This window comes from Vespa crabro, chromosome 10 (assembly GCF_910589235.1).
Source record: "Vespa crabro chromosome 10, iyVesCrab1.2, whole genome shotgun sequence".
Classification (NCBI taxonomy): domain Eukaryota; kingdom Metazoa; phylum Arthropoda; class Insecta; order Hymenoptera; family Vespidae; genus Vespa; species Vespa crabro.
In genome coordinates, this window is record NC_060964.1 from 8344535 (window position 1) to 8357450 (window position 12916).

The 12916-nt window shown below is 34.4% G+C and overlaps 3 protein-coding genes across 8 annotated transcripts in view; 2 read left to right on the forward strand and 1 right to left on the reverse strand.

Moving 5' to 3' along the window:
- Nucleotides 1-420: 420 nt before the first annotated feature.
- LOC124427246 (ATP synthase mitochondrial F1 complex assembly factor 1) lies at nucleotides 421-1577 on the reverse strand. Its single transcript, XM_046969885.1, has 2 exons — nucleotides 1257-1577; nucleotides 421-1069 (listed from the first exon to the last, which is right to left on the reverse strand). Exons 1-2 carry the CDS (start codon nucleotides 1492-1494, stop codon nucleotides 462-464), a joined length of 846 nt encoding a protein of 281 aa, XP_046825841.1. The 5' UTR covers nucleotides 1495-1577; the 3' UTR covers nucleotides 421-461.
- A 1647-nt stretch (nucleotides 1578-3224) lies between these two features.
- Nucleotides 3225-6455, forward strand: LOC124427756 (molybdenum cofactor biosynthesis protein 1). 2 transcript variants are annotated; one of them, XM_046971074.1, is made up of 7 exons: nucleotides 3225-3662; nucleotides 3775-3889; nucleotides 3972-4139; nucleotides 4229-4455; nucleotides 4547-4771; nucleotides 4846-5080; nucleotides 5415-6455. In XM_046971074.1, the coding sequence occupies exons 1-7, from the start codon at nucleotides 3579-3581 to the stop codon at nucleotides 6029-6031; spliced, it is 1671 nt and encodes a 556-aa protein (XP_046827030.1). In that variant the 5' UTR covers nucleotides 3225-3578; the 3' UTR covers nucleotides 6032-6455. The 2 variants fall into 2 exon arrangements, with proteins under 2 accessions (XP_046827030.1, XP_046827031.1); XM_046971075.1 differs by lacking the exon at nucleotides 5415-6455 and adding an exon at nucleotides 5169-5285 and having other exon boundaries at nucleotides 3226-3662.
- Nucleotides 6456-6845: 390 nt separating this feature from the next.
- LOC124427758 (zwei Ig domain protein zig-8-like) overlaps nucleotides 6846-12916 on the forward strand; it is a 30251-nt gene continuing 24180 nt past the window's right edge. For 2 of the 5 annotated variants that reach the window (XM_046971078.1, XM_046971080.1), the window contains exons 1-6: nucleotides 6846-7478; nucleotides 7623-7843; nucleotides 7932-8136; nucleotides 8229-8379; nucleotides 8465-8613; nucleotides 8786-8882. In XM_046971078.1, the coding sequence (XP_046827034.1) occupies nucleotides 7391-7478; nucleotides 7623-7843; nucleotides 7932-8136; nucleotides 8229-8379; nucleotides 8465-8613; nucleotides 8786-8882 (911 nt within the window). In that variant the 5' untranslated portion in view covers nucleotides 6846-7390. Of the gene's footprint in view, nucleotides 7479-7622; nucleotides 7844-7931; nucleotides 8137-8228; nucleotides 8380-8464; nucleotides 8614-8785; nucleotides 8883-12795; nucleotides 12880-12916 lie in introns of all 5 variants that reach the window. The other 3 variants (XM_046971081.1, XM_046971082.1, XM_046971077.1) reach the window with 2 other exon arrangements.

Here is a 12916-nt window from a genome sequence, read left to right on the forward strand (position 1 = left end):
CTTTCCTTTCCATCCAGGATATCGAGGAAAAAAAAAACGGAGAAAAGAAAAAAGGAAAAAAAAGAAAGCTAATATTTTTCACATCTATATCGACATAGATAATCGATATCGTTCGTACGATTCTTTAGAAATCCAAAGTTGAACGATGTATGAGAAAAGGGCAAGCGCCCTTTTTCTCCCTCATTTCCGAATCACTATTTAAATTTGAAGGATATAAGCTGGGATGATATAAGGGAAAAGATACGTTTGCTCGTACGACCAATTTCACGTCTCTTCTTCGAAACCATCGATATTTACCAACGAAATATTCTATACTCTTATATAGTAAACGTTTACGTTCTAAAGTATGACCCATTTAGTCAACTTGTCAAACGACATTTAATACGTTTTATATGTTTCCTCAAATAAAAATACATAAAATTACTACTGCTCTTGCGTTAATATATTAACTAGGTATATAATTACGTTACAAAAGATATTTTTTCCAATTGACTGATAAGATCGTTATATTTAAAATCATTAGGTGCGTTATTAAATGTTTCCATTAATTTCAACCTTTCTGAACTTTTTCCTGTATAATATAACTGAAGTTCATTAGCTAAACATTGGGCTTCCTGACAATTTAAAAAATTTAAATCAAATTCACCGCGCATCAGTACTACGCCCTTGCTATCTTTAAACTCTGTATAATGAGTTAGGGTTAAACATTCAGGTGCGTTCTCCTTGTGTGTTTGATACCATAAAAGAGACGTCATATAAACTTTATTCCCTTGGAATTGACTTAAAAAAAATTCGTAGCCCTGTTTTCTTGGTAACGGTAATAGAAACAAAGGATATTTCTTTCCGTAATCGAATATCCTTTCGTATTGCTCAGGTTCCATTGTCGCGCAAATGTAATCTTTTTGTTTATGATATTCAGTCCAAATTTGTTCAATTTCTTCTTTCGCCTTTTCCTTTATCATCTCCATATTCATTATATCGCTTAAACGTACTTCTTTGGTATGCGATGCCTCTATTACTTCGCTTTTTGCTTTAGCTCGATAAATACTACGTTCTTCTTCTCGTTTTTCTATAATACAAAAAAAAATACAATGGATCTAATTGTTATATAAATAAATCCTAAATAATATTTAATCTAATACGTTTGGAGCAAAATGTCACGATGATAAAGAAAAGAAAATATCTATCGATCGTACCTTTCGGAACAGATAGAAATGATAATGACAATAGCAAACTACGCAATAGTAAACGCATACCTTTTCTCTTTTGCACTTTTTTCTCTTCTTCCTCGATGCGTTCTTTCAATAAATCTGGATTTATTTGTTGAAGTTCTGCGATTTTCTTTGCATACTTGTCAAAATATGGATTATTTTTTAAATTCTCTAAAACCTGATCAGTCTTCGTTCGAGACATTATTATTCTAAACGATAGAGACACTTTATTTCCTGTGATATATTGAGAACAACGAGATATTGACGAAAACCATAACCTCATTATCAACAAATATTAACCTCTCTCTTTCCACAATCCTATTTCAGAATTCACACATCGTTTATACAAGCATTGCCACCTAATTCCTAGCGTCGCTACTAAACCATTAAAAATGTTCACTTCTCAGTACTCCTGGCGCCACACAGTGTCTCGACCAGGAAGACAAAGATATTGTTTGCGCGCTTTATTTGACTAATTCCGCAGGCATATGTGATTGATTTATAATAAGAACTTAACAAAAATTACTTACTTTTTACGAAGTTCTGCAATGGTCATCGTCACAACACTTTAACTACAATAATTACGACGAACAACACTGACACTATAAAAAACGTACTACTCTATCAACCGCATTGTGCATGCGGCCACCAAGAACAAATGCACTACTCTTTAGATATTAATTAATGGTATTACAGTGGTTAATATATACTATACATTGTTTAAAAATAAATGGGAAATTATCAAAAGTATTCATTGTTTAAATGCATCTATACCACATGATAAAATTACGATGTTTACTCGTCGGAATATAAGCGAAGACTGATGATTTTTTTTTTTTCACAAATATTTCTTAAACACAACAATACCACGACCTGCTAACGACACATGTTAGAAAACGCGCTTCAAGGAATCGATGAATATACTGTAAGAAGGTGTACGTTAGAAAAAAATATGTTGATTATTAGTAATTAGAAGAACGATACAAATTCCTCTGATATCCGGAAAATAAATATGGCGTCGTATACGACGTCAGAACGGTTGAATAATTCCCGCCGAGCATGCGCACAGCGCCACTTTTGGTACATCGCTAGTCAATAAATATATTTTTTTCTTTTTTTATTTTCAGAAAGTGCCATGTAATATTAAATTTAAAAGCACACAAGAATCATGACAAATTTTAATAATAATTATGATGAAAACAGCTAACTACTAATTAATTAGTCAACAAACCGTTGTGTATACAAAGGCTCTCGTCATATAGACGTAGTTTCTCTCCGCTTTCTACGTGCCAACGAATGTGTACATACATACACATATATATATATATAATCAATAAAGCTAATAGTTATTATTATTTGTTTAGATGGCTTGTAAATATTAAAAAGAAAAAAATATCAATTCAAATAAAATATTATAGTTTGGAAGTAGTTGAAAATCTGTTGGGAATATTCTCTAGGAGAAGAAGCTAAAGCAACATTTATTTATATATAACAATTATCTATATAGGCGGGAAAGCTTGAAATATGTCGAAAAAAAAAAAAAAGAATTCTTTGATCTGTGTATTCGTACACTGCTGACCTACATTAGTTCTGTAGAGCACAAACATTGATCTATATAATTTCTTGAAAAATGTCCATTTTTATAATGTTACCAAAAAACTGTCTTGCTTGCTTCTACACAGACGTTACACACATCCTGTCATATGAATGCCTGGAATCAGGCTTGATGACAAGCATTCACAACAAACTTTTATATGTATTTGATCTATAATTTTCTCCTATACGTATTCTTACATATACTCATACGTGTAAATTCTTGAAAAAGTCTAGAACTTGATATAAAGTTCAAATGAATCACGTCTAAATATTAGAAAATTTATGCATAATATATTTTTAAACATTTTGGATCACGAACGTATAATTTATATACTCCTTCAAACTTCTAATTATTATTTAAATACTTGGAAATTGTGGCTATACGTAATAATATTATACATGCTTACAAAATGAATAGTATAGAGAGAAGAAGAGAGAGGGAGAAAGGGGGAGAGTAAACGTAGGTAGAATGTAGTGATGTAAACGTTATCAGTTAAACAGAATTAATTTAATCATATAACTTCTCATATTCAAGGTCTTTAATTTTCCTCATTGTAGGAAAGATAAGCTACGTAGTATCGAGTTGAGAAAGATTTATAACGTATACCACAGATAACAATATAAAGATAAATCGATGAATAATTATCCATATGTTACTTACCATACAAAAATCTTTTCTTTTTTTTTTAATAAATTAACAAGTGTACGCAGTATAGTTTGAGTGATCGTATAGGTTATGTTTACATCTTGAGTTTATTATATATTACACAGATGTTTCGTAAAGTTCACGTAGGTAGAAACTTTCTAAATGCTTTAAATGCATCAAGTAAAGCTTCTACCAATCCTTCAAACAGGGTAAGCTTAAAAACATTTTATGCAAGTTTATTGTTTACAATTGTAATAATAAATAGAATACACTTTTGAACAGTTTGACATGAAAATTATAAATGTCTCAATTCTATTTCAGATAAAAGAATTTCGAGAAAAATTAAACACCTACAACGATGACATATTAACAGATTCATTTGGAAGACGTCATACATATCTTAGGATTTCAATTACAGAACGTTGTAATCTTCGTTGTATGTAATTTTATGAATTTTATCTATATTTAGAACAATAAAATATCTTGCATCATATTTATAAGATTTTTTTCAAACGTAGGTACTTATTGCATGCCAGCAGAAGGTGTAAAATTAACTGCGAAAGATGGAATCTTAAAGACCGAAGAAATAATCAGGCTAGCAGATCTGTTTACTAAGGAAGGCATATGTAAAATACGATTGACAGGTGGTGAGCCTACAGTTCGCAAAGATATTGTTGATATTATTGGTAACTATAATAAATAAGGATACAGAATACATACATATATACATATATATATATAATGTATAATACTTATATTCATTAAATATATTTAGCTGAATTAAAGAAGTTGGAAAATTTGAAACAAGTTGCAATTACAACAAATGGTTTAACATTAACTCGTCAATTGCCAGCTCTTCAAAGAGCAGGTCTAGATGGTTTGAACATTTCACTTGATACTCTTAAAGCAGACCGTTTTGAGCGTTTTACGCGCAGGAAAGGATGGGCAAAAGTTATGGCTTCAATAGATTTGGCTGTTCAACTAGGTTATAATCCAGTAAAAGTAAGTTATGTTTTCTTTTTTTTTTTTTTTTTTTTTTTTTTTTTTCAAACAATTACAATGCATAATTAAAAAAACGTCTTGTTTTCGACAGGTGAATTGCGTAGTAATGAGAGGCTTTAATGACGATGAACTAGTTCATTTTGTTAATATGACCAAAGATCGCCCATTGGATATACGTTTTATAGAATATATGCCATTTTATGGGAACGAATGGAAAGAAAATAAAATGGTTTCATTTGATGAAATGAAAAATATTATTAGGCAAACTTATCCTGAATTTCATGCACTTCCAAATAAGTCAAATGATACGTCAAAGGTTTTTTATTTTGCTTTATTTTAAGCAATAGTTAAAATATCATAATTAATAATTCATTTCCTTTATTTTATTAGGCATATCAAGTCCCCGGTTTTACAGGACAAATTGGGTTCATTACATCAATGACTCATAACTTTTGTAGCTCTTGTAATCGATTAAGAATTACAGCAGATGGAAATTTAAAAGTTTGTTTATTTGAAGGAAAAAGTGAAGTTTCGTTACGCGACGTTCTTCGAAGTGGAGGATCCGAGGAGGACTTAAAGAATATAATTCGTAACGCAATATGGGGAAAGAAGAAGCAGCATGCAGGTAATGTTTGCATGCACCATTTATTTACTTAAATAGAAAATTAATTATTTTGTAAAAAGCGATAGCGTTTATACCGTATATGTTTCAGGAATGTTCAATTTATCCCAAATGGAAAACAGACCAATGATTTTAATCGGTGGTTAAATGTAGATTATTCGAATCGAGGATTTATATATATATATATATATATATATATATATATATATATATATGATATAAGTAAAAAGAGTATTTTTCTAATATCTGTACAGACGTTATCGCTATATTAGACAGTTCTTAGGTAGCGTAAGAACATTAATCCAAATTAATGATTAATTCCATTTATTTCATACAGTTAATCGAAAAGAAAACTTTTATTATAAAACGCAAGTGCAACGTAAGATATTGGAAAACTTCTGTTGGCGGAATTATTTACCGTGTTCGGATCTCTTCTCTCAGAATCATCGAGTTGCTAAAAGTTGTAGAACGTATTCTACATTTTCTCATATAGATGAAACTGGAAAAGCTAATATGGTTGATGTTGGAGGTAAAAATGAAAGCAAACGAGTAGCAATAGCCAGAGGAGAGATTCATGTAGGACCGGTTATAAGTCAATTGATAGCAGAAAATAATGTGAAAAAGGGAGATGTGTTGTCTGTGGCACAATTAGCTGGTATTATGGCTGCTAAACGTACTTCAGAATTAATACCATTGTGTCATCCTTTAAATATATCATATGTAAATGTATACTTAAGTTTAAACGAGGAATCGCATCTGGTAGAAATTATAGCTGAGGTAAGGTGTACTGGAAAAACTGGAGTAGAAATGGAAGCTTTAACAGCCGTATCCGTAGCCGGACTTACAATTTACGACATGTGTAAACACGCAGCTACTACACACGCGATGAAAATAACCAACATAGAATTAGTATCAAAAACGGGTGGTACAAAGAGTAATTATTTAAAAAATTAAATTGGTGCTGTACATTGTAGATAATGTCGATGTTGAATATTTTTTGAAGTACAAATTGTTATAGAACATTTTTATTCTTATATGTAGTAACAATGTAATATAATGTATAAGAAAGTTAGGCCGTTATTTTTGATAAGAATGATTATTAATATTAATCTATAAGTAGAGTTTTATACGATAAGATTTTTCAATGTTCAGTTATTATATACGGTTTGTTATTTTCTATAAATTTTTATCAGTATTTAAAAAGGAACAAGATGTTACAAATTTTTATGAATTGTATATATTTTTTAATAGATTTTATATAGCATTTATTGTTGATATATAAATAACTGGTTATTTTTTCCTGAATTAATGTTGAATAGCTTTAAAAAAGAAGAAAGAAGCAACAATTGTAAGATGATTTATTGAAATAAATTATCAGTAATAGAAAGGAAAGATGATGCGATACGACAGACTTTTGTATCTAAATCCAACTCGAGTACATATCCCATTCGCGACGTACGTATGTATCCCGAATTTCCGATATTATGTCGTCGTCGAAAGCGTATCGATGCAGAAACGTAATAGAAAGATATAGCAAAGATGCATTTATGGTAAGTAGTATCGACACATTTCCATGTGTCGAGGGAGGTAGATTTGGTGAACGACTTGCAATATAAATATTTTTTTTTGTGAAAAAAAAAAAAAAAGAAAGAAAAGACTTATCGTCATACGTGATAAGTTCTCATGAGCGCAATCGCAGATGCGGAAAGTACAGCGCGGGCGCGATGTACCTACAATTCGAGCTTTTAGTCCTCCACTAAGAGAAGTTACTCTTTAGTACTTCGGATGCTACCGGAGCGCATTGCCGGGAAGATCGTTCTTAAGTCGATTTTTCTTTTTTTAAACGACACTACGGAATATAAATCATTTCCTTGGTCGATATCATCTCGAGCTAATTATTCTCACTATACGTTTTAACTGATAATTTTTGTTCCCTTTTTTTTTCTTTCTTTTTCTTTTTTAATCGCACGCACGATCTTACATTCGATACGGACTTTATAGGATCGAACGATCATTCCTCGATCGGTGAAAGTTCAGTTCGCGTCAGCGAAACTTATATCATCGCGGTGAAATGTGTAAAAAAAAGAAATATCTCTCGACGTCTGGCTTAAGTTCGAAAAGATTTTGTTTCGTGAAGAGAAACGGGGGAAGGCACGGATCGTGATCCATTAAAAGATTATTATCTATTTTGTGATAGGAGAGGAAGATTAATATTCATTTTAAATGTTGCAAAGGATAATAATTAAAAATGCCGTGCATTCCAGAAAGCTCGAAGATCTATGAGCAAAGATGAACGATAGTCGAGTATAAAAAATGGCACCATTCCACGGCATGGTCCTACTGTTGCTAGGAATCGGTTACCTGTTACACGCGGAACCATCTTTCGGTCATCGCGATATAGGTAGACCAAACGTTTTCCCTTTCAACTCTTTCTTTTTTTCGTTCGTCGTAATATCGATGTCGACGATTAAGCGATCAACTCTGTTCATGTGTCGTGTGAAAAGTGACGTTGATTTTTAATACGGAACGTTTCTACCACATACAGGGATAATAGCGGATGACGTTAGATCGAGACGAAGAGAAGATCACGGATATTCACCTGTTTTGGAATATTTTTACGGCGAACGTATTGACAACGAGATGCGCAAGCATTATCGTACAAAAAGGCACACATATTTTTCCGATGATCTTCCACAAAACGTGACGGTCGCCGTCGGTCAATTCGCCGTGCTGTCGTGCCGAGTCGAAAATTTAGAAAACAGGACCGTGAGTCCTTCCTTTTAACTTATTTAACGATATGGGATATAAAGTAAAGAACGAAACGAATGTTTCAACGTGAAATTTCTTATCTCAGGTATCTTGGATGCGAAAGAAGGACGTTAGGATCCTAACGTCCATGGAGACGACTTATACCGCCGACAAGAGATTCGCGATAATCGGTAAATCGCCAAATTGGGACCTACGTATAGATTCCGTGCAACCCGAGGACGCTGGTATTTACGAGTGTCAAGTTAATACCGAGCCAAAGATGGACAGAGCGGTCAATTTGAAGGTCTTGGGTGAGCAACTTATTAGTTGAATGAAATATTATCAAATTGTCTAGATCGGTATATATAAATTGATAACTATATAACGTTTCTCGATGCGCAAGACGTACAAGCAAAAATCCTTGGCTCCGAAGAGGTATACGTGAAGAAGGGAAGTAAAATTAGTTTGACTTGTACCGTCGACATGCAGGATGTACCACCGAGTAACGTGACTTGGTATCACGCGGGTTCGGTCATCGACTTTGATAGTCCAAGGTGCGTCAGACAAAGGAGATAGATTGTATCAAGAGGAAACGCTCGCTATTACAAAGTGACTATATCAAATTCTTACGGTCGATAGGGGTGGCGTTTCTTTGGAAACCGAAAAGGGCAAGAGTTTTACCAAAAGCATGCTGGTAATAACGCGCGCGTTACTCAACGACAGCGGCAATTACACGTGCTTCTCAAATAAGGCTGCTCCAGCTAGCGTGGTGGTTCACGTGTTGAACGGTGAGATGGATTTCTCTTTGAGTACAAAGAATTTCCTCTATTTTGGATTACGTAGATAAATGTTACGATATTCGTAGTTCTAAAGAGAGAGAGAGAGATGTATATCCGTATTTGAAACGTTTCTATGTCGTCGCTGATATTGGTAAGCGCTTAGCTTGAAATCTGTTCGCAGGAGAACATCCCGCGGCGATGCAGCATGGAGGCAGCGATAGTGTCAACAGAAGGATAGTCTTATTCCTCACGATCGTACTACCGATCGTTATATTTCGGTGAGCGATGCTTCCAGTGATCTTATATATCGAACGAACGAGACGTGTTCCTGTAATATATATATATATATATATATATATATATATATATATATATATATATATATATATATAAGTATATATATATATATATATAGCTAAGAGGATGGTGCGCGGATGGAACTGTGATCGCGAACTTCGATGTGTACCTAATATGTAAAAAATTCACTTTTCTATCGATTTAGAAAATACCATGTAATCCACTCCACTGACCGCTGCCATATAGGAACACAGCTGACACACGCACGCACGCACACACACACACACACACACACACATACATCATCTTATCCCATATGATCTTCGTGTTGTTCATCGTCTCAAAACTCATCGCTGTAGATTAACGTCGATCTATATCATTGCATGTCGATCCTGGAATGTATCATTGCTACGGCCTAATAAATTTCTTTGAAATTATAATATTAAAATACATTTTGGAAAGTCGTCGAATCGAGAAGGAAAGTGCCATCACGTCACGTCTATTTCGCAGAGAGTTCAACGATTCTTACGAGTCTCTCGAAACTTGAATGAATTTGCAAGTTCATCTTATAGTTACCTAATTACAAGGGCCTTTCCTTCTGTCGATAATAGCATTATCATCGACGAATTGGGGTCACGTTTTCAATAATGAAAGGGGAAAGGACAGACTCGGGGTCATAATATGCGTTCGTTTTCTCCTATCCTCTCTCCTCTTTCTCTCGATCTTCATCTACCTCCTCCTCTCCCGCCACGCTCCCTCTTTCTGTCCCTTCCTGTGTCCACAGACGTCCCACCAGAGCCGGTACGGATGTACCCAGTACTGGCCTCATTTTATGCAAATCACACAGAAGCATCTGTTAGATGCTCACCACGAAACGGAAACTCAGACACATCGGCTATGTAAATTCATGAGATTCTCCTTGTTCCTTGTGCAAGGAATCTCATCGGAGACTTTCTCCTCTATCAGTCAAACTTTGAGGACGCTACGCAAAGTATTCTTTAAATTTAACAGACTATATTTTGTATCCTTTATCATTATTCTATTTTATTTACTTTACTACGAATACCTTCGATCAAATTCTATTATTTTACGAATTTTCGTCAGATACCTTAAGCGTTATGAGATGATACTTATCAACGCTTACTGCAGTTTCCTCTTTAGTTAATGACATGTTGACCCTCCATTAATGGATTCTGTGCGATCTGCCTATAATTAGCGGAACACCAAAGACATGCGGTCACGTTGTGTTCTCTATGAGGGAGTTGACCGTGTAAGCTAGATGATCGATAGTGTATCAACGTCATTGTACGACGCTTAAAAATATTCCCCATGGAAAAACGCTTAATACTTTGGCCTTTGGCTCTCAACGTGCTTTCGCCTAACCGTTGATGCATAATTCATATCTGCTCTTTCTGTACTCCGGTAATCATTAGACCGTGCAGTTTTAAGGAATGCAAAAACCGCCCACACTCTCCTGCACCTTCACCTTTATCATGGGGAACATTTTTATGCGAAAGTACAAAAAAGCAAAGCACTTGTTCGTTTTCTTTTTTCTGCGATCTCTTTATGTTCGTTATAAAAAGTTTTGACAAACGGAGAGAGAGAGAGAGAGAGAGAGAGAGAGAGAGAGAGAGAGAGAGAGAAAGGAGAACGCAGGATGGAATCACGCATGGAATAAGGAAAATCCAATTGAATTATACAAGGAATGCACTATACACGCAAATGCCTCCTTTATCGAGGAGTTTCGCGCGTTTGGCGAAGCTTCACCCAGTAAAGGTTGAGAAGGACACGACAGGGAATAGATCCGTGGATGTAATAAAAGTGTGTACGTGAATGAAATGGCACGAGCCAAGTAGGTATGAGACGTTTTCGACAATACTTTAAAATCATGGTTACCCTACATTCGCGCGAGCTCCGACAGTCCGGTATTTTTTCGCTTTCTTCTCGACTACACGTTTTCTTCTGCTTATTTTTACATGTAAACATGAACATAATACTCTAACCCAATAGCAAAAAATGCTCGATATTTTCTCTCGGAACTTTATATATCTTCGTATAATAAATCCGACAACACAAAAAGGCTATAAGCGTGAGAGAGAGAGAGAGAGAGAGAGAAAAAAAAGTATTTTTATTCTCGACGTTACGTGATTGCAATTCACTCTATTTCGCAGATAAATTAAACTATAACCTCGTCTATCCTTTCATTTTATCTGACCCTGTGAATTATCCTAAAGTACATGGAAAGCACGTACGTGACATTTCGCTGGCTTTAAAAATGTCAGACTCGTACGCTATAAATGTAATAATCGTGAAAATGGCCGAAAAATTACGTGCACAAGATAGATGCAATTTTTTCTCTTCGTCTTAATACTTTTCATTAGCCAAAGACAAGTCGAACTTCGGTGCGTATAAAAGCGATTGTTAAAAACTTTTAATATTCTTTTAATATATCTCCTTTTCCTTAAAAGGGTCGATCGCGAAATGATTTTTTTATCAACTTCCTCGAGACGTACAACTATCCGCGTTCGGGATTAAGCAAAGAAAAGAAAGGAAGAGAAAGGAAAAGAAAGGAAAAAAGAAAATGGTTATCATCGTCGGTACAATTCAATCGAGTGCGAGAAAGACAAAACTTTTTGTAAAGTACTTTACGAATTTTCTAACCGTGGGAAAGAAAAGGAAGGGGTCCGATGGTGGCTGGTTAGAGATGACTGTACCGAACGAGAGTTTTATCGAGTTAGTCGACGAGTTCGACGACACGTTCGCCCAACTTACTTATGGAAGTAGAAATAGAAATACCCGGGAAATCTTATGGATTGTTTATCGACTAGTCTCGAGATTTCTTTGCGCTCGTTGGACTCATTGAATTTCTCTAATGCGATAACGATTTTACTTTGCCAATATGAAAGACTTCTTTATATCTTTAAAATGAATTATAACGACCGATTAATTTTTATTTCCGTACGATTTTCTTTCGTAATATAAAGAATCTCATTTTCCAGGTAAAGTACTTTATAGAGATCCATGGTTGAAAAAAGTTTCTTCCGACGTCGTCGACTATGAGCTGCGAGTACAAACTCTCAGTCTTTTAGCGCTACTCTCTTTATCCTTACCGAAACAAACTTTTCAAAGCGACTACTTGTTATGACAAGGCGATTAAAAAGTCGAGAATTTGTGCTGTTGAATTCAAAGAGAATATTTCAAAATTGTAAACTAATGCTTTTTGATGAAGCAAATGAATTTGCTTGTTTGAATAATTTTTAATTGAATAATTTCTAATTTGTACCAACGACGAAACGGTAACGAGTCGTTAAAAAATCGTACGATTCAGAGCTAATTTTGCTTTCTTGCTCTCTTCAAGTCGTTCTTCTCTATTCCCATAAAAAATCGTTTTTAGACGTTTAGCAAATTCGTTTAGAATTTGACGATTAATATGACCACAATCGCCAGCAAACGAAACATTCGATTATCTTCGAAGCAATCCTTGGTCAACGTTGAGGATGGATTGGGAATTTATCATGACGATTATAAATCAGTAATAATATTGTCAGCTTAGGTTATGTACATACGGTTTTTATAATAGATATTGAAATACATTATACTTTTAACGTATAAAATGTAAATATTTACGTGTACTTAAACATAGAATGTTTCGTAACAAGAGATCTTTGTCTAAAGCTTATAAAAGCTTATAAAGGCTTATGAAATTAAAGAGGAACGCACGTTAAAAGAGATAGGCATCTTGTAAAGATACATCGGCACCGCTTGCGACTTTTGACTATTTTCTCTCTCTCTCTCTCTCTCTCTCGCTAAAATGCCAATAATAACATTCGATTCTTCTTAGTCGATCAATGATTTAGTACCTGACTAAAATGCTCTCTTGTACGACGTCTACAGGACAAGAAGAAAACATTGTCAAGATTGTCGATCGTGCCCACTACAAGCCGTTTCTTATTTCATTTGCGCGGAAATCGATTAAAGGTGAGTATCGACGAAGGTCATCGAGAACGAGAATGAA

Bases quoted from the DNA above. Each gene is read 5' to 3' on its own strand.
- LOC124427246 (XM_046969885.1), bottom strand. From the start codon at position 1,494: ATGAGGTTATGGTTTTCGTCAATATCTCGTTGTTCTCAATATATCACA. The intron at 1,070-1,256 runs GTATGCGTTTAC...TTTGTATTATAG, and splicing joins AAAAGTGCAAAAGAGAAAAG to AAAAACGAGAAGAAGAACGT.
- LOC124427756 (XM_046971074.1), top strand. From the start codon at position 3,579: ATGTTTCGTAAAGTTCACGTAGGTAGAAACTTTCTAAATGCTTTAAAT. The intron at 3,890-3,971 runs GTATGTAATTTT...TTTCAAACGTAG, and splicing joins AGAACGTTGTAATCTTCGTT to GTACTTATTGCATGCCAGCA. The intron at 4,140-4,228 runs GTAACTATAATA...AAATATATTTAG, and splicing joins AGATATTGTTGATATTATTG to CTGAATTAAAGAAGTTGGAA.